Source organism: Drosophila simulans, chromosome X, assembly GCF_016746395.2.
Source record: "Drosophila simulans strain w501 chromosome X, Prin_Dsim_3.1, whole genome shotgun sequence".
Classification (NCBI taxonomy): domain Eukaryota; kingdom Metazoa; phylum Arthropoda; class Insecta; order Diptera; family Drosophilidae; genus Drosophila; species Drosophila simulans.
The window spans coordinates 11,260,780-11,276,280 of record NC_052525.2 but is presented as its reverse complement, the minus strand read 5'-3'; the positions used below and the strand labels follow the sequence as shown (position 1 = coordinate 11,276,280).

General features: G+C 45.4%; 1 protein-coding gene across 1 annotated transcript; it reads left to right on the top strand.

Annotated features, from left to right (window-relative positions):
• The first annotated feature begins 6,405 nt into the window (after positions 1-6,405).
• On the top strand, positions 6,406-15,347 carry LOC6725714. Its single transcript, XM_016172719.3, has 4 exons — positions 6,406-7,133; positions 8,322-8,517; positions 12,121-12,436; positions 12,546-15,347. The coding sequence occupies exons 2-4, from the start codon at positions 8,371-8,373 to the stop codon at positions 14,180-14,182; spliced, it is 2,100 nt and encodes a 699-aa protein (XP_016038981.1). The 5' UTR covers positions 6,406-7,133; positions 8,322-8,370; the 3' UTR covers positions 14,183-15,347.
• Positions 15,348-15,501: the final 154 nt, after the last annotated feature.

Genomic DNA, 15,501 nt, shown 5'->3' with positions numbered 1-15,501 from the left:
GCAATCCGGCTGATTGGAGATTTGTTTTCTATTTGCAATTGATCGATGCTCGCCTGCCAAGCAATCCGCAACAACAGCCGCATAAAATGGCAAAAATAAAACGCAACAACAAATTGGTGGAATAAAAAAAAAAATAAAAAAAAAAGTAAAAAGTTAGCGCAGAAATTGAGCTGGACGTTGTTGGATGGTGTCCACGTCCGGTGGGTTCGTTAATGGCATACCGAACTTGGGATCAGACCGATGGATTATGGTAGCAACTTTCAGCTGCCAAGACAATCGACCTTCTTGATTAGCGATAGGCAAATTTCTCGTTTTATTGCAAATATATATATATATATATGTACATATATATTTTACATGGACATTACTTTGAAGTTGGAGATTTTTTTAAAAGTAGCTTGGCAAGCTCATAAAGTTAATAAATATGAAATACATATTTGAAACAAAAAACAGAAGGTTTAGATACATAAATTAATCTTATCTTAAACGTATAACTTAACATTAATATATCCTACTAATATCATTTCATCCTACTAATAATAATTTCCTCAATATTTCACTAATTTCTTGCAATTAGTTGCAACTTAAACCCATTCGTGCAACTAAGCCAAGCTATTAAGATCTTGGCCTTTGCAAGTAAATCAACTTTTACCCACTCGCGGCACTCCGGAGCATGATTCTGGAGTGCAGTGGTGGCCATCAGCTGCTCCTCCGCCAGATCTCGAGTGCGTGTGGCTGGGAAAGCGTGTGGGATTACTTGGAGTGCCACACTTGCTGCCACATGATACACCGTAGATCATGGCTAGTTTTCGCTGGCCGTTGGCTCAATTATGCAGAGACACAAGCTCGTAAATGCTGGAAAAACGGCGTGGTATCCATCGGTGGGGGGATATGGGTGGGGATTGGGGTCTTGGGGCTTGTGCGTGCCCTTCCCATGGCCACCATCCATCATGCGTCGTCCAAGATCGTCCGAAAAAGAAAAAAACATAGCCCATCAAGTGGGTTCCGTTTTGTTTGCGCATGCGCGGCGCATTCAGCATCGATATTTCACGATCGTCGGTCTGCGGCATTCATTTTTTTTTTTATTTTTATGGCGATGGAGTAGAAAAATAAAAACAAAATGGGAAATATGGGGGAAGAGGATGGAGCCGACTTCGTGCTGCTATTTGGTGGTCCGCGATTTTGTTTTCATTTGGAAAGTGGGTGTGTTTGTCTAGCTGTCCGAATGGCCGGGCTCCCAGACTCCCCAGCCTCCCCATCCTCCCCATCCTCACCAGACTCGCAGACTGTGTCCCCTTCTCCAATGTCAACGCTGTGGTCACTACTTGGGCGCTTCGAGTCTGGGAAAATGCCTCCTCTGATGGACTGGGGTCAACTGAAAACTGAAAACTGAAAACTAAAAACTGAAATCTATGGGCCCGAAGAAAGGAAATGCGAGGAATGTCGTGGAAAAACGAGGAAAGTGATCTACGATGCTCTTCAAACTGATCTTCGTAATATGAGTGGTAAGTTCAACGCCAGTTAAGTGGCCCATCTAATTTACGATGACATTTTGCATGATCTCTAAATATTTGCACTGAGTGTTTAACCATTTTTTTGGGTTTCTAATTTACGAGTGAAAAATAAATTTATTATATACTTAGCAAGTGAAATATTAGACGGGCTCAAAGCAATTTTTATGTGTGTGTAATTAAGCAATCTATTTTGTTTTTGTATCTCTCGTATTTAGAGCAAATTAAGTTGTGCCTGTTGCAAAGTGTTACCCAACCCATCGATATGAAAGTTCAAGTTCTTCATCTCATTTCCCAGAAATAAAACTTTCATGGCGAGAATGTAGCTCTTAAAAGTATCCGAAAAGTGTATACTATATATTGTTTTTTTTTTTTTTTGCGGAACTTTCATAACCGACTCGCATCGATCGATCGACGGATCGTACCCATCCAGCCATTCAGTCCGCACCTGAAATTCCATTCGATTTCCAGGCTGAAGATATGGCCGCGGGCCAAGATACCCGCTCGGATACTTGGGATGCCGAGATACGTACTCTCAGATACTCCGAAATACTCGAGATACATACGTACATGCTGGCTTAGATTGCCGAATTGCAAAGCGGATCGAATCGAATCGGATCGGATTGGATCGTATCATATCGCTTGGAATCGGATGAAGTGGACAAGGGGCTGTGGAGCCGGGGACTGGTTCGACTGAAGAATCTTTTTCGACAGCGGCTAATTGACTTTCAATGTTGTTTTATTTTTCCTTCGTTTCGTTTAATTTCATTTGAGCGTTGTCGAGGCGAGAAAGTGAAATTGATAGGCAGACAAGTGGCTCTCCCGGCGAATCCGAGCTCCAAGCTCCAAACTGTCTGTCAGGCGGCGGGCATCCGAATGGGATTCTAAGGAGGCACTTTCTAAGCCTCCAAAGGCATGAGTTGGCATGCCACTGGCCGCGCACGGCGAGAAAATGCGTTACAATAGTGTGAGCAATTCGAAATAAATCACTAAGAGCTAGTTAAGTATTATAAGTTAACTATTGTAACACAATGGAAAATTAAATGAGGAGCATATAGGTAAACTACCAACTTCATTCTGTGTTTTTTTGCGTTTCTTACATATGTTATAAGCATTATTACTGCGCTTTTCTCGCAGTGCAGCGGCGGCTGCGGCTTTAACCCCATTCTGCTCCCTTGGGTGGCGGCTTCTTCGCTTAATATCTCCACACCCACCGCGGACAAAAAGTGTCTTCTCATGGCCTAATGGCAGCTATTGCTACTGTTTGCTCTTTTGCCGCCTTGTGGCGGCGACACATGCTGCTGTTGCAGTTGCACTTGCAGCAATCGTGGCACTTGTTGTTTTTGCTGTCGGCATTTTCACTTTGGTCGATATCTGCCATTGCCACCTTGTAACCCCTCTGGGCGCTGGCCAAACAGCCGAAAGGTTATACCAACAGCAGCAGCAGCAGCGGCAGCAGCACGTTGCAGTTGCAGCAGCACGTTGCAACAGCGGTAGCGGCAGCGGCAACAAGCGCGACAGATGACAAACGCAGGCTGTTTTGCCCGGCGATGATGAAGTGTCAATGCAATGAAAACTAAACCAATAAATTGTGAGAGCGACCCAAATAGTTGGCTAGAAAACCGGCGTGGCGAAGAGGATTTTGGCCCGTCAACTTATGTATGTATATAGATATACATATGCATGTGTATGTGTATGGGTGTACTATATGCTGCATTAGCCTCAGATGCAACGCAAGAACCGTAGAATCCCGATGGACGTACTTCGACCTGCTCGTTTTCACCCAGACCTTTTGCAACGCAGCACAACAAACACATGTGCCACCACATTTGGTCAGCCAACAAGCCCACAAAATAAGAAGAAAAAAAATGGAAAAAAAAAACACACAGAAGAAGAAAATAAAAACGGAAAAAAAGTTGTGAGAAATTGAAGCGCAATTCAAGTCGGCGGTGGATGGTGAAAGTAACAAGATACTTTTAATAAGACATCTCGCGATGCCGCTTAAGATGCGTGAGGCGTGCGACCAGAAAAATCCAGCGAGTTACTGCCCTTCTTTATATGATATATGCCCATCGTGCCAGCATGCCACATGCCACATGCCACATACGTATACGTATGTACCCCATGTGCTGCACACGGTTCTACCGCACAGATTTGGCATTGAATGCGAATGCGAATCATCATGGATCATGCAAAATTGACCAAGTAATTGACCAAGTTAGCAGACGGTAGACGGCAGACTGAATGGCGCGTGTTACTTAATGTGTGCAATGCGCAGCGATAGACGCCACTTTCTGGCGGAACCGGAGCAGCTTTGGGCCATCGCCGGCCCCACCGCCGGCCCCGCCACTGGTGACTCCAATCGAAATTACTCCAATTTCGAAACGGGTCTTTTTGATCATATTTAGCAAACAGGAATGAATCGCGCGAGGTGGACGCGCCGTGGCGCCCCTAAAAACTCAAAGCCGCAAAGTGGAATTGAAATGGCGATGAAATGCCCCGGAACGACATGGGATCGTCATGGGGCGGCACAGTGGGTCATTGGGTCATTAAAATGGCCATCCAGAGATTATTGCCTCCAATGTGCGAGTGTCGATTGATCGTGAAAATGTTAATTGATAAATTTACAATTCATTCACGGTTCATTAAACATAATACTGCACGTTAAATGGACTATTTCGAAAACAATTACTTGAAAAAGCCGTGAAAATTTGATAATTTAATAATTTATTTCTGTAAATTAGTGTTTTGTGGACTAATAATGGTCGTATAGTTAAAAACATAACAGTTTTGAAGAGATTATAATCAATACTAATTATACCAATCACTTTTTGAATGATTTTGAAAAAATATATTTTGGGTCAAAATTTGCATTTTCGGTAAGGGGTAACATCATCAAAATTTGCAAAAAATGGGTCAAAAATAAAATTCCAATTTATGAATACAGTTTGAATGGGAATTTAATTACGACGACTCAACGAGATATGGCATTCCATATTCAGACTATTATTTTTAAAGTTTTGGTCAATAAACTGATTATTTTATTACGCAAATTCGCAAAAAGGGTTTTTGGGAAAATCCGCTATTTGTGAAGGGTCTTTTCATCATAACTTGCCTAAAAATGGTCATAAAGATAAACCAATTGCTGTTTTTTACAGCTTAGTACCAATACTAATTATCCTTATCACTTTTTGAAGGATTTTGAAAAATTAAATTTTGGGTCGATTTTCGCATTTTTGGTAAGGGGTAACATCATCAAAATTTGCAAAAAATGGCAAAAAATTTGAGTATTCACTTTTGAACACAGTTTGATTGGAAATTTACTTACGAGCTCAACAAGGTATTGCATTCCAGATTTGGACGAATATTTTTTATGTTGTGGCCGAAAAACGGATTTTTTGATTGCGGAAATTCAGCAATTCGTAAATTTGATATTTGCGAATGGAATTTTCTTCATTACTTGGCTAAAAATGCTCATAAAGATGAATTAATAACTGTTTTAAGCAGCTAATAATCAATACTTACGTTCCCTGTAACTTTTTGAAGGTTTTAGAAAAATTAATTTTTGACTAAATTTTCACATTTTCGGTAAGGGGTAACATCATTAAAATTTGCGAAAAATGGTTAAAAATTAAAAGGTCAAATTTTGAATGCCAATCGATTGGAAATTCAATTACGAGCTCAACGAGGTATGGCAATCCATATTTGGACCAATAATTCCATTGTTCTGGATCCTGGAAAATCAGGAAACAAGAGATATGAATGTTTTTGCCCCACTGTGCCGTCTGGTTATCAATTGGCTTCGTTGTCGCTGGTGTTGCTCAGTTGCTCATCCTATTATTTCAACGAGAGCAAGTGGCGCACAGTTGTTGTGCTTGTTGTTGCCTCAGTTGCTGGTGTTACAGTTTTTGTTGTTGCTCGACAATGCCAAATGCGGCAGTTGGCAAAAATATTTTATGGAAAAGTGGAACAGTCGATGAAACATTACAAGGGGAGTCTGCATAAGAAAAGTCCAGGAAAAAGCCACGATATCTCTGCCGCACTTGGGTGTGTGTGTGTGTGTGTGTGTGTTAGTTTTTACGTATTCACTGCCACCCAAGCCGGCCAAGCCACCTTGCAACACCCAGTTGCCACCCACTTGGGGCGGCGCAGCGTGCGGCAATCGAAGGGCGCCCACACACGCGTTTCCCCGCTGCTCGGCTTGATTGCTTGCCACAACTGGAGCATGGGCAGTGGCCAATAATTGTGGAGTCCGCGTCTTGTGGGCTTGGTCAGTGGCAAGCAGGCAGAAGGCTGGCGGCAGGTGGCAGGCGGCAGGAGGGGAATAGAAAGTGCAAACAGTTAGAGGACTTGTGCCACATGCAATTGTCAACGAAGTCGTCTGCTGCTTCTGTAACCCAGCGCAACTGAAAGTTGTACGTACACACGTACATACATTCAGACAACTAACTGCTGCCCAGTGTAAACAAACAGAAGGCTGGGGGAAACCAACTGGCGACGCATGCCACAAGCAGCAGCAACATGAGCAGTATCTGCAACAACAATAGAAATGGCCAAGGCAATGCTGCTGCGGCAACATTTGGGCCCAAAAAGCGACACCAACAACTGCAACAGCAACATGCAGCAGCAGCAACAGCAGCAACAGCAACATGCAGCAGCAGCAGCAGCAACAGCAACAGGCAGCAGCAACAACCACATGCAACATGAGCCGGCAAGCTGTACTTGAACAAGTCGTACTTGGCATCGTATTTTGGCTTTGGACTTGGCCGACTGCCTCAGTGGAGGCCTCAATGGAAAGAAGAAATTTCGCTGCCGACGTTGGCGGCGACAGTGCGCGCTGCCGCTGCTGCTGCTGCTGCTGCCGCTGCTGCTGCGCATGCGAAGTGTTCCGCTGCGAGAAAGCAGGTGTCTGCAGCATTCGGCGCTTAACCACGGCGCGAAGCAGACGCGTTGCTCCCTCTTTCTGCTCCTCCAGGCGCGATCGATCCTCGTTGCTCTCAGCCGCATGCATAGCGAAAAACAAAAATAACACAAAAAATACTCGATATACAAACCAAAATATTCGATATATGCGAGCGTAATCAACAAACAAGCCAATTTACATATGTAAAAAAAAAACAAAAAACAAAAAAGAAACATAAGTAAATAAAAACAAACAAACATAAAGCAAAGCCAAACGAAACGGAACGGAAAGAACCGCTGGGAAAACGGTTAGCAAAGTGGTGATCAACACGCTTTTTGTGTCCTTTTCTTTTTTTTTTTTGTTTGCATTTTCTTTTGTGTGTGCTCCACTTGCGATCGTTAATTGTTGACCGCGTGCAACACGCCGCCCTCCTCGCCCGCTGCTGTCATTACCAGCAACCCATCGGCAACATCGGCGGACTGCAGCAACTGCAGCAGCAGCATCAACTGCAGCAGCAACAGCAACAACATCATCATCGGCGGGCAGAAGTAACGGCCACCGTTCAAGTGCAACTGTTTTCGAAAGTTGCCGCTAACGCATCCTGTTTGTCAGCCTTCGGAATTTTTGATTTCGATTCGGAATTGGAATTGAAATTGGAATCGGAACTTTAGCTGCAACATCACGGAATCGAAATCGGAATTGGGCCTAGGACCAAATAGGTGAGTGCCGGCAGATGGGATCCACAAGCCGGAAGTTGCCTTGTGCGCAGCGGAAACGGAAACAGTAGAACAGCTGTGAGAGGATCCTAAAATACGAAAATGATAAGGGAAATAGGAGGTAGATATAGGGAGGGATCTTAACTTGGGCCCAGAGGCTACTTTTCGTAACCAAGTTGCTGTTACTAACTAACTAAGTTACATGTTTCAACTAAAAAGGGTAGCTACTTTTTACTACAAAAAAAACTTTTAATAGGTATTATATTATTTCATCACAAATGTATCAATACAGATGGGTTAGGAACACAGAGCAACATAAATAGATTATTAGAATGCAATGTTATTAAGCTTTCTGTTTTCATAAAACCAAGGTAGTAAATTGAAACGCAAAGAATTGCCACTTAAAATCCTGAGGATAACTTAAAAGTGTTTAGATTGTTGTTATGAAGGAGAAACCTCGAACTAAGTGAGAAAATAGATAAATTAACCATGAATAATCATCACTAATGACAGACGTCAGTGATCAGTTTTCAAGGTCAATAAATAGCGAGCGAAGAATTCACTTAATTCTTCCAGAGTGGTGCTTTCTCGCCTTCACTCTTTCCTCACTCTCTCTTTCGACGGAATTTCCTCACACCTTTGTCACTATCTTTGGCCTTCTAATTGGCCAACTAAGAGCACTCGTATTTGTCTGGGCCAAGATGACCCACTTGAGTTATGGGGAAACCTATTAACACTTTTCACCTCCGCAGTTACCCTTTTATTTTCTCAAGTGAGTTGTCATTAAACAGATTCTTTTCTTTCTTGACTTGTCGCAGCTTCCCTTTCTTTCTTTCTGCCTGTCTGTCTTTTTCACTTCAGTCTTTTCATTTATGGTCAGTGGGTGGAGTTAGAAAGGGGCTAGAAAGGGGGACGAAGAAGAGGGCCCACAACACTTAGCAAGTCAATCAATCATCATTGAGTTGACTGAGAAATTGCTAATAAATTGCAATTAGCGGGAAACACTTTCATATAGCAGGTAACCATAACAATGCGAAGAAATAAAAGCGAAAAGCACTTTCTTCGCCACGTTCTCTCTCCCTCTTCCGTTTTCCGTTTCTTCTGCTTCTGCTTCTCCTTCATTGACCGCCCACAACAACACTATAAATATCGAATAACGATAAACAAATTAATTACACACTTAACAAACAGCAACACCATCAACACAATCAGCAGCAGCAGCAGCAATAACAGCAGCAACATGCAACATCAGCAGCAACAGCAACAGCAGCAACAGCAGCAGCAGCAGCAACAACACAAGCAAGTGCGCTGCAGAAATCTACGAAGAAACGTAGAAATCGGTGCTAAGAAGATTTGGCTGCCGCTTATCATTTTCCTTTCACTGCAGGTGAGTTGAGCCGATGCAAATAATTGAAATCAATTTAAGCGAAAAGCCGCAGACACAACGGCAGCACAAGCAGCATCAGCTTATAAAAAGATAATTCCCATTAGCAGCAGCCGGCTTAAGCTTCTCTCTCTCTCTTACAGTGGCGTGCGGGGATTTTGATGAAAGGGGGTTTTAACTGAGCTTACTCTTATTAGATTGGGTTCTTCAATAGCCACTTGAATATACAAGGAATGTTTAGTTCAAAACTAAAGCAGTGCCTATTATTATCTTTGAAATAGGTGCAATTGGCCCCCCTCCCCCTTTCTCGACACTGCTCTGCATCCTGCTCTCTCCGCCTTGCCGCCTTGCCGCCCACCCCCTCTCCTTCTGTCTGCCTGTCGTCTGCCTCGCCGTGTGCGTGTGAGTCCAAGTGTGCATGTGTGCAAGTGAAAGAGCGCCTCTGCCGGAATGAAACGGAATAAAGAGGAGCCGAATGGAACGGCATGGAATGGGTGGGAATGTGCTGGGATGGGACGTGTAATTGGCATGGCCTCGTTTCTCGGGCTTGTGCGAATGTTACATGTGCTGCTTTTAGTTCCTGGAATCAATCAGGAACACATATATTTATAGCATATCCAAGTGAACTGACCAGCGGGGAAAGTAACGGAAAATCGAGTAATTAGTGCGGGTAATGAAAAGGATACACATCGGAGATATGGCATCTCTGGAATTTAGAAACTAAACATACATAGTAATGGTGGCGTTTTAACTAAGATTGCGGTTTTTAAAAGCATATTTCCCATTTGCAACAATTTGTGGCTCTGCAATGTCCTTTAAAGTATTTCCATGTGTGCAAATAGAATTCAGCAATAACAGAGCATAATTCTGCACTCGTTCCGCAGCATTCCTTTCTCTTTTTCGCCTTTTGGCACATATTAAAAATTCCATGTGCATCCCATGTGCTGCGTAGGTAATACCCCCATGCCCAGGCCCATCCCCCAGACCGAATCTCTTCTCGTCCAGCGTTCATGACGTTAGAAAGTTATTCTTTTTGTTGTTCGCCAGCGTTTTTTGGCCATTCTGGGGCGATGACACAATTTAGCCTGGTAGCCAAAAAAGCATAGGAAAACGAAGCATTTTCATTGCTTTAAACAGCGGCAGCATGTGGTGGCAGCATCATCTCCACTTTTCGCCTCTTTCGCCTCCTTTTCGCTTTCATCTTGGGGTCGAGAAATGCTGCCAAACGACCTGGCGTTCACCTTTGACCCTCCGTCCTCTATCCACCATCCGCCATTCTCCTCCAGCCCAAATGTTTGCCAAATTCCGATTCTCTGCTAATGTTTCACTTTCTCCCGATTTGGTGCGCTGCCAGGCAGACAGCCTCTTCCCGAAATCCACTCCAAAAAAAAAAAAAAAAAAAAAAACAGCCTAGCACCATGCATTGGTCGAGGTCAAGATTGGCAACAACAGCCGGTTTCTTCTGTCTTCCGTCTTTGGTCTCTAGTCTTGAGTCTTTAGTCTTTAGTCACATCATTAGTCTTCTCCATTTCGTATTACGTGGGGGGACTGCACAGGGGGTTTGAAATGGGGGATTTGGGAAGTGGGGGCCTATTGAAACTCACGACTTCCCACTGGCTTGGATGGGCAAACACTGTAGCCCACTTGGCACACATTTCAATTAACGCAGTTCTCTCGAGATGATTAGTTTCGCATATGAGTTGGAAAACGAAACAGGATACATTTCAATACTCATTCGGTGGATTTGCATGTGGCGGCGTATTAGTGGGAAAAAATGTGGTTAAAAATATGTAACTTTGTAATGTTTTCTAGTCATTTTTTGGTATTCATGGCCTGCCGCTGCAGTTGCTCCAAATCACGTACCTGCATGCAAATTTGATTATAGAATTTTGAGCAGTGGGTTTTCCCGAGTTCGTGGCCCACTCGTTTGCCATCTTGCCCCATCGAGCATTTACGATTTTACCATCTACTTGCTTACTTACCTTTTTGTCGTCAATCGTCTGCCGCGCTTGCCACATCACTTTCTACCAAACAGGATTGCTTCAGGATGCCGCCGTCTCAGCCGTTGCGACATCCCATCTTAAGAAAACAAAAAAAAAAAACCAAGTACAAAAATATAAAAATCCAATACCTGAGATACTGAGACACTGAGACACTCGGATGCTCAGTTTTCTCAGCTTCCCAGTTGGCGGAGAAAGTTGTTTTCGGCGGTGCGGCACAGATTTGGCCAAATGGGATGCAGCCTCGCCATCTTCGCTGGGCATCTTCATCATGGGATTGCTATGGGTATGGGTTTGGGTATGGGTATGGGTATCTTGGCCATGATCGCCATTTCCATGGCCATGGCCATCATCGTCCACCTGTCCGCAATTGCTCCAGTGCCCCCAACCTCCCGCTCCTCCTGCTCCTCCTCTTTCGTCTAATTGCCAAGATAGCCAGGTAACTTGGCAACTTGGCGAGTTGGTAACTGAATCAGTCCAGTTCGGCGACAAGTACACGGCCAAGCCATCGACGCGGATCAAGATGTTCCTGAATGGCCGGGCGAAATGAAGAAATGGTCACCCGGAACATGGCCACTGGCCAATCCAATCCGCGCCAAGTGAAGGACGCAAAAAGAAAGTAATGGAAAATTAATTAAGTTTATTAGCAGATCGCACAGTTGGTCACAAGATGCGACATGGGAATCTTGATTAGAAAGGATGGATGGGCTATACAGATACATTTTGAAAACGATTCAGATTCAGAGAGAAAGGTTTATTTATATATATATATCTATTTATCTGAATAGAAATTAACTTGAAAATTTGTCCATTATCAGTTAAAGTTTGCTGTATTACTCGTTAATTCTATGCGAGTTATTCTTTTCTAACATTTAATATTGACATTACTGGAAAAGTACAGAAGTAAAGATCTCTTGCTTCCCACCATCTAAGTTATCTGGATTGCATCTAATCTGTTACCCGGCTATTATCGGGTACACACCACCATCATCCCAGGCCGGCATCTCCTGTTCCATCCATGTCGATTGCGATCTCAATCTGGGTCTTGAAATGTCTGGTGTCTTGGGTCTTCCGTCTTCGGTCTTCCGTCTTCGGTCTTCGGTCTTTGGGGCTGGGTCCATCGTCCATGGTCTTTCGCCTTTTGTTTGTGTTGCCGTCTGGTCTGGGACCTGGTCTGGTCTGGTTCTAGCCTTGACATCGCCTTTTAAGCCAGGCGGATCTCCCTGGCAATTGGGTCGCCGCACGTTGCATGTGGCACAAGAAGAGTTGCTGCTTGGAAAACAGAAGACAGAAGACGGCGGACAGAAAACGGCAATCGGCAAACAGACGTCGGAAAAAAGCGAAATTGTTGCAGTGCCTGTGGTTTTTCTCTTGTTTTCCTCTTTCTCCACGGCAGCCAGTGGCTTTTTGCTGCCTTATGCAATTGAGTTGCATGCCGCATCCGCCTTGCAACCTGCCTACCACTTGCCACTAGCTGCTCTGCGCCCATTCCATTTGACATTCCCCAACTGAAATCATACCGTTCTTCATCATCGCAACTTCTCATCTTTTCACCCTCTCTTCATCTTACCCCCCACCAACCCCAAACCCGAAAATGGGGCTACAGGTCGCACTCGTTTGCGCGGACGATGTGGAGGTGGTGAAGGCGATTGCCGGCGGACCCGACGACGATCTGACCATCGCTCTTGGGGATCACGAGAACGAGCTGGACCAGATGGCCCAGGAATCGGAGCAGGAGCAGCAGGCCCAGGCGCAGCAGCAACAGCAACAACAGCAGCAGCAGCAACAGCAGCAACAGCAGCAGCAGCATCAGCAGTTGCCGCAAATCCAGATGCAGTTGCCCCAATCGGTGCCCAAGGTGCAGGTGCACTACCAGCACAACATGCCACAGCCGCCTCCAAATGTGGCACTCACCATGCGAAGTACGTGAAAATAGCCTAGCAACTACTTGCATATGCAATGTTTGAATAATTATATATAAACAGCTTAATAATATTAACAAAAATACTTATATTGCTGCTGCACTTACAGACAATCACCAGAACATTCCGCTGAGCTTTGGCCAGCCGTTCGGACCTCCTCCGCCGCCGGGTGCCCAGTTCTACAAGGGACCACCTCCGCCGCAGCTGCAGCAGCGACCGCAGCCCCCGCCGCAGTTGCAATTGCAGGTGCAGCCGCAACAGCAGCAGCAGCAACAGCAGCATACGCAGCAGCAGGGTCAGCAGCAGCAGGTGCAGGTGCCCGACTTGAGTGTGGGCGGATCGAGCAACAATGAGATATGGGCGGCACCTGTACAGGATATGCCCAAGATTGTGTCCCTGGACGTCAAGTGCGAGAAGAACGGGATGAAGGTGTTCGTGCAGTTCGACAAGCCCTTCAATGGCATTGTGTTCTCCAAGGGTCACTACAGCAACATGAACTGCGTCCACTTGCCATCGGGACTGGGACGCAGCTCGGCGAGCTTCGACATTGGACTGCACGAGTGCGGCACCGCCGGCAATACGGACAACTATGGCCAGGGGTATGGCCATGAGGCGGGCAGCACGGGAGCAGGCACCTACTTCGAGAACATCATCGTCATACAGTACGATCCGCAGGTGCAGGAGGTGTGGGATCAGGCCAGGAAACTCCGTTGCACGTGGCATGATCAGTACGAGAAGAGCGTGACCTTCCGTCCATTCCCGGTGGATATGCTGGATGTGGTGAGGGCCGATTTTGCTGGCGATAACGTTGGCTGCTGGATGCAAATCCAGGTGGGCAAGGGTCCGTGGGCATCCGAAGTCTCTGGACTGGTTAAGATCGGCCAGACGATGACCATGGTGCTGGCGATCAAGGATGACGACTCCAAGTTCGATATGCTGGTGAGGAATTGTGTGGCGCACGACGGCAAGAGGGCGCCCATCCAATTGGTCGACCAGCGGGGCTGTGTCACCCGACCCAAGCTAATGTCGCGCTTCACCAAGATCAAGAACTTTGGAGCATCTGCGTCCGTGCTGTCCTATGCCCACTTCCAGGCCTTCAAGTTCCCCGACTCGATGGAGGTGCATTTCCAGTGCACCATCCAGATCTGTCGCTACCATTGTCCGGAGCAATGTTCAGCGGAAACGAACCTGCAGGATGTCCACCACTTGCAGGTGGGTCCAGAATCGCAGTACGGTCCACCGCCGCAGCTTCATGTGGATGCCTACCACGTGGCCAGCGCGATTGGCAAGCGGCGGGACGAGCGAAGGGTGCAGCGACGTGCCCGAGCGGTGGCCGAACCGCAGGTGGGTCTGAACAGGATCATCAAGGTGGTGTCCTCCGGCGATCTGACCTTCGCCATCGATGAGCAGGCCGGCGGTAATGGAAGCTCACCGAATGGCGCGAACTCCGGCGTGGATCGCAGTCCACAGACCATGGTATTTCCACTGCGCGAGGAGGGCCTGATCTGCATGACCACGCCGGGCTTTGCCATCACGCTAATCGTGCTCCTGGGTATCCTTGTCACGTCCTGCCTTACCTCTGCGGTGCTCTACGTCCGACTGCGTCCGTTCTCCTCGTTCGCAGGCAGCGCCAAGGAGCGGGCTGTGGCCTTCACGAATCCCCAGCTGGCACCGCTCCCCGTCATCCAGCTTCCCTCGCCGGCGGATCTGCAGGGAACGCTCTCCAAGAAGCGGGCGATGTCGTGAGCACGACCCCGACTGTGCGACTGGAACTAGTTCCGCGGGCGGATTACCGATTTCCGGCGGCTGGGCAATGGCACTACTGATAGCTTCTTCGGGATCAGGTCTTTTGGTTGGCAAACAGAAGAAGTTCTTTTCAAATCCATTCTTAAATCGAGTAATCAAATTCTACAATTGAAATCGAAAACCATATAAATTGGTTAAGAAAATATTTGCTATAATCGTATTCTATTTATAACAAATTAATTATAATTTTGTCTTAGTAAGAAGGTCCACGTCCAAAGACCCCGATTTGAAAAGTAACTGCCATTAGTGTCATCACTAGCTACTGCGTTCTTTCAGCGCTTCCGTTTCCGGTTCTAGGTACAGTTGTGTCTGCGTCTGCGGCTCTTAAATTTGTAGCGTACACTTCGTTAGTATAATTTTTGATACAAATCATTTAACATTAACTCAAGCCGTTTACTGGGTTCTCCTCTTCCTCTTCCACTTCCACTTCCTTTTCCATTTTCATTTCTATTTTCATTTCCGTTTCGTGAAAACTGTAGCTCTAAACCCCCTTCAGCACACCACTTCCTGTTTGTTTCTATCATTTCCACATTCCCTCCTTGGTGGCAGTCCGATAATCGATTATTTTTGTTTTAGTTTAAGCCTAGGTTCTATTTCATGTAAAACGGTGCTAAGCCATGATCAGCCCACATCATACTCGTACATATATCCATCTGACAATCACTTGTAGCTTTCTTCAGCATTTGAGCCGATACAATCCATTACTTAGAGTATTTCTCGTAAGACTCTCTTAAGACTTTGTAGACACGCATACACGCACATTTTGCACACAAAGACACACACATACACGCACACTTATACAACATATGCATAACAAATATACACTTGAATTAGTCACTAAATATTTTAAGCGCTTTAAGCCGTAGACTAAGCCGAATACTTCTGCGTCCCACTGTCAGAGATTTTCCCAGACCTGATTTACTTATATCAGATAGTACGCCCTATAGTCCACTTATTTATTTGCATAATGACTTATACATATCGCATACATACCCACATATATACCGCCTTATATATATCTTCGATTTTTTTTGTCTACTTTTGTAAGCCGAGCAATGCGAGTGAGAAGAGAAAGTGTTCAATAAATTGTTTAGAATCCCTAAAACGCTGTTAATGTTTTTGATTTTATGGAAAGGGTGTTTAATATTCTACGTAAGTGTTGCGAAATCACTAAAATGGCTTAGTGCCACAGAAATTACCTACAAATTTATCTAAAACTATGCAACACTATTTTAAGACCGATAGACGAACGCGTTTTC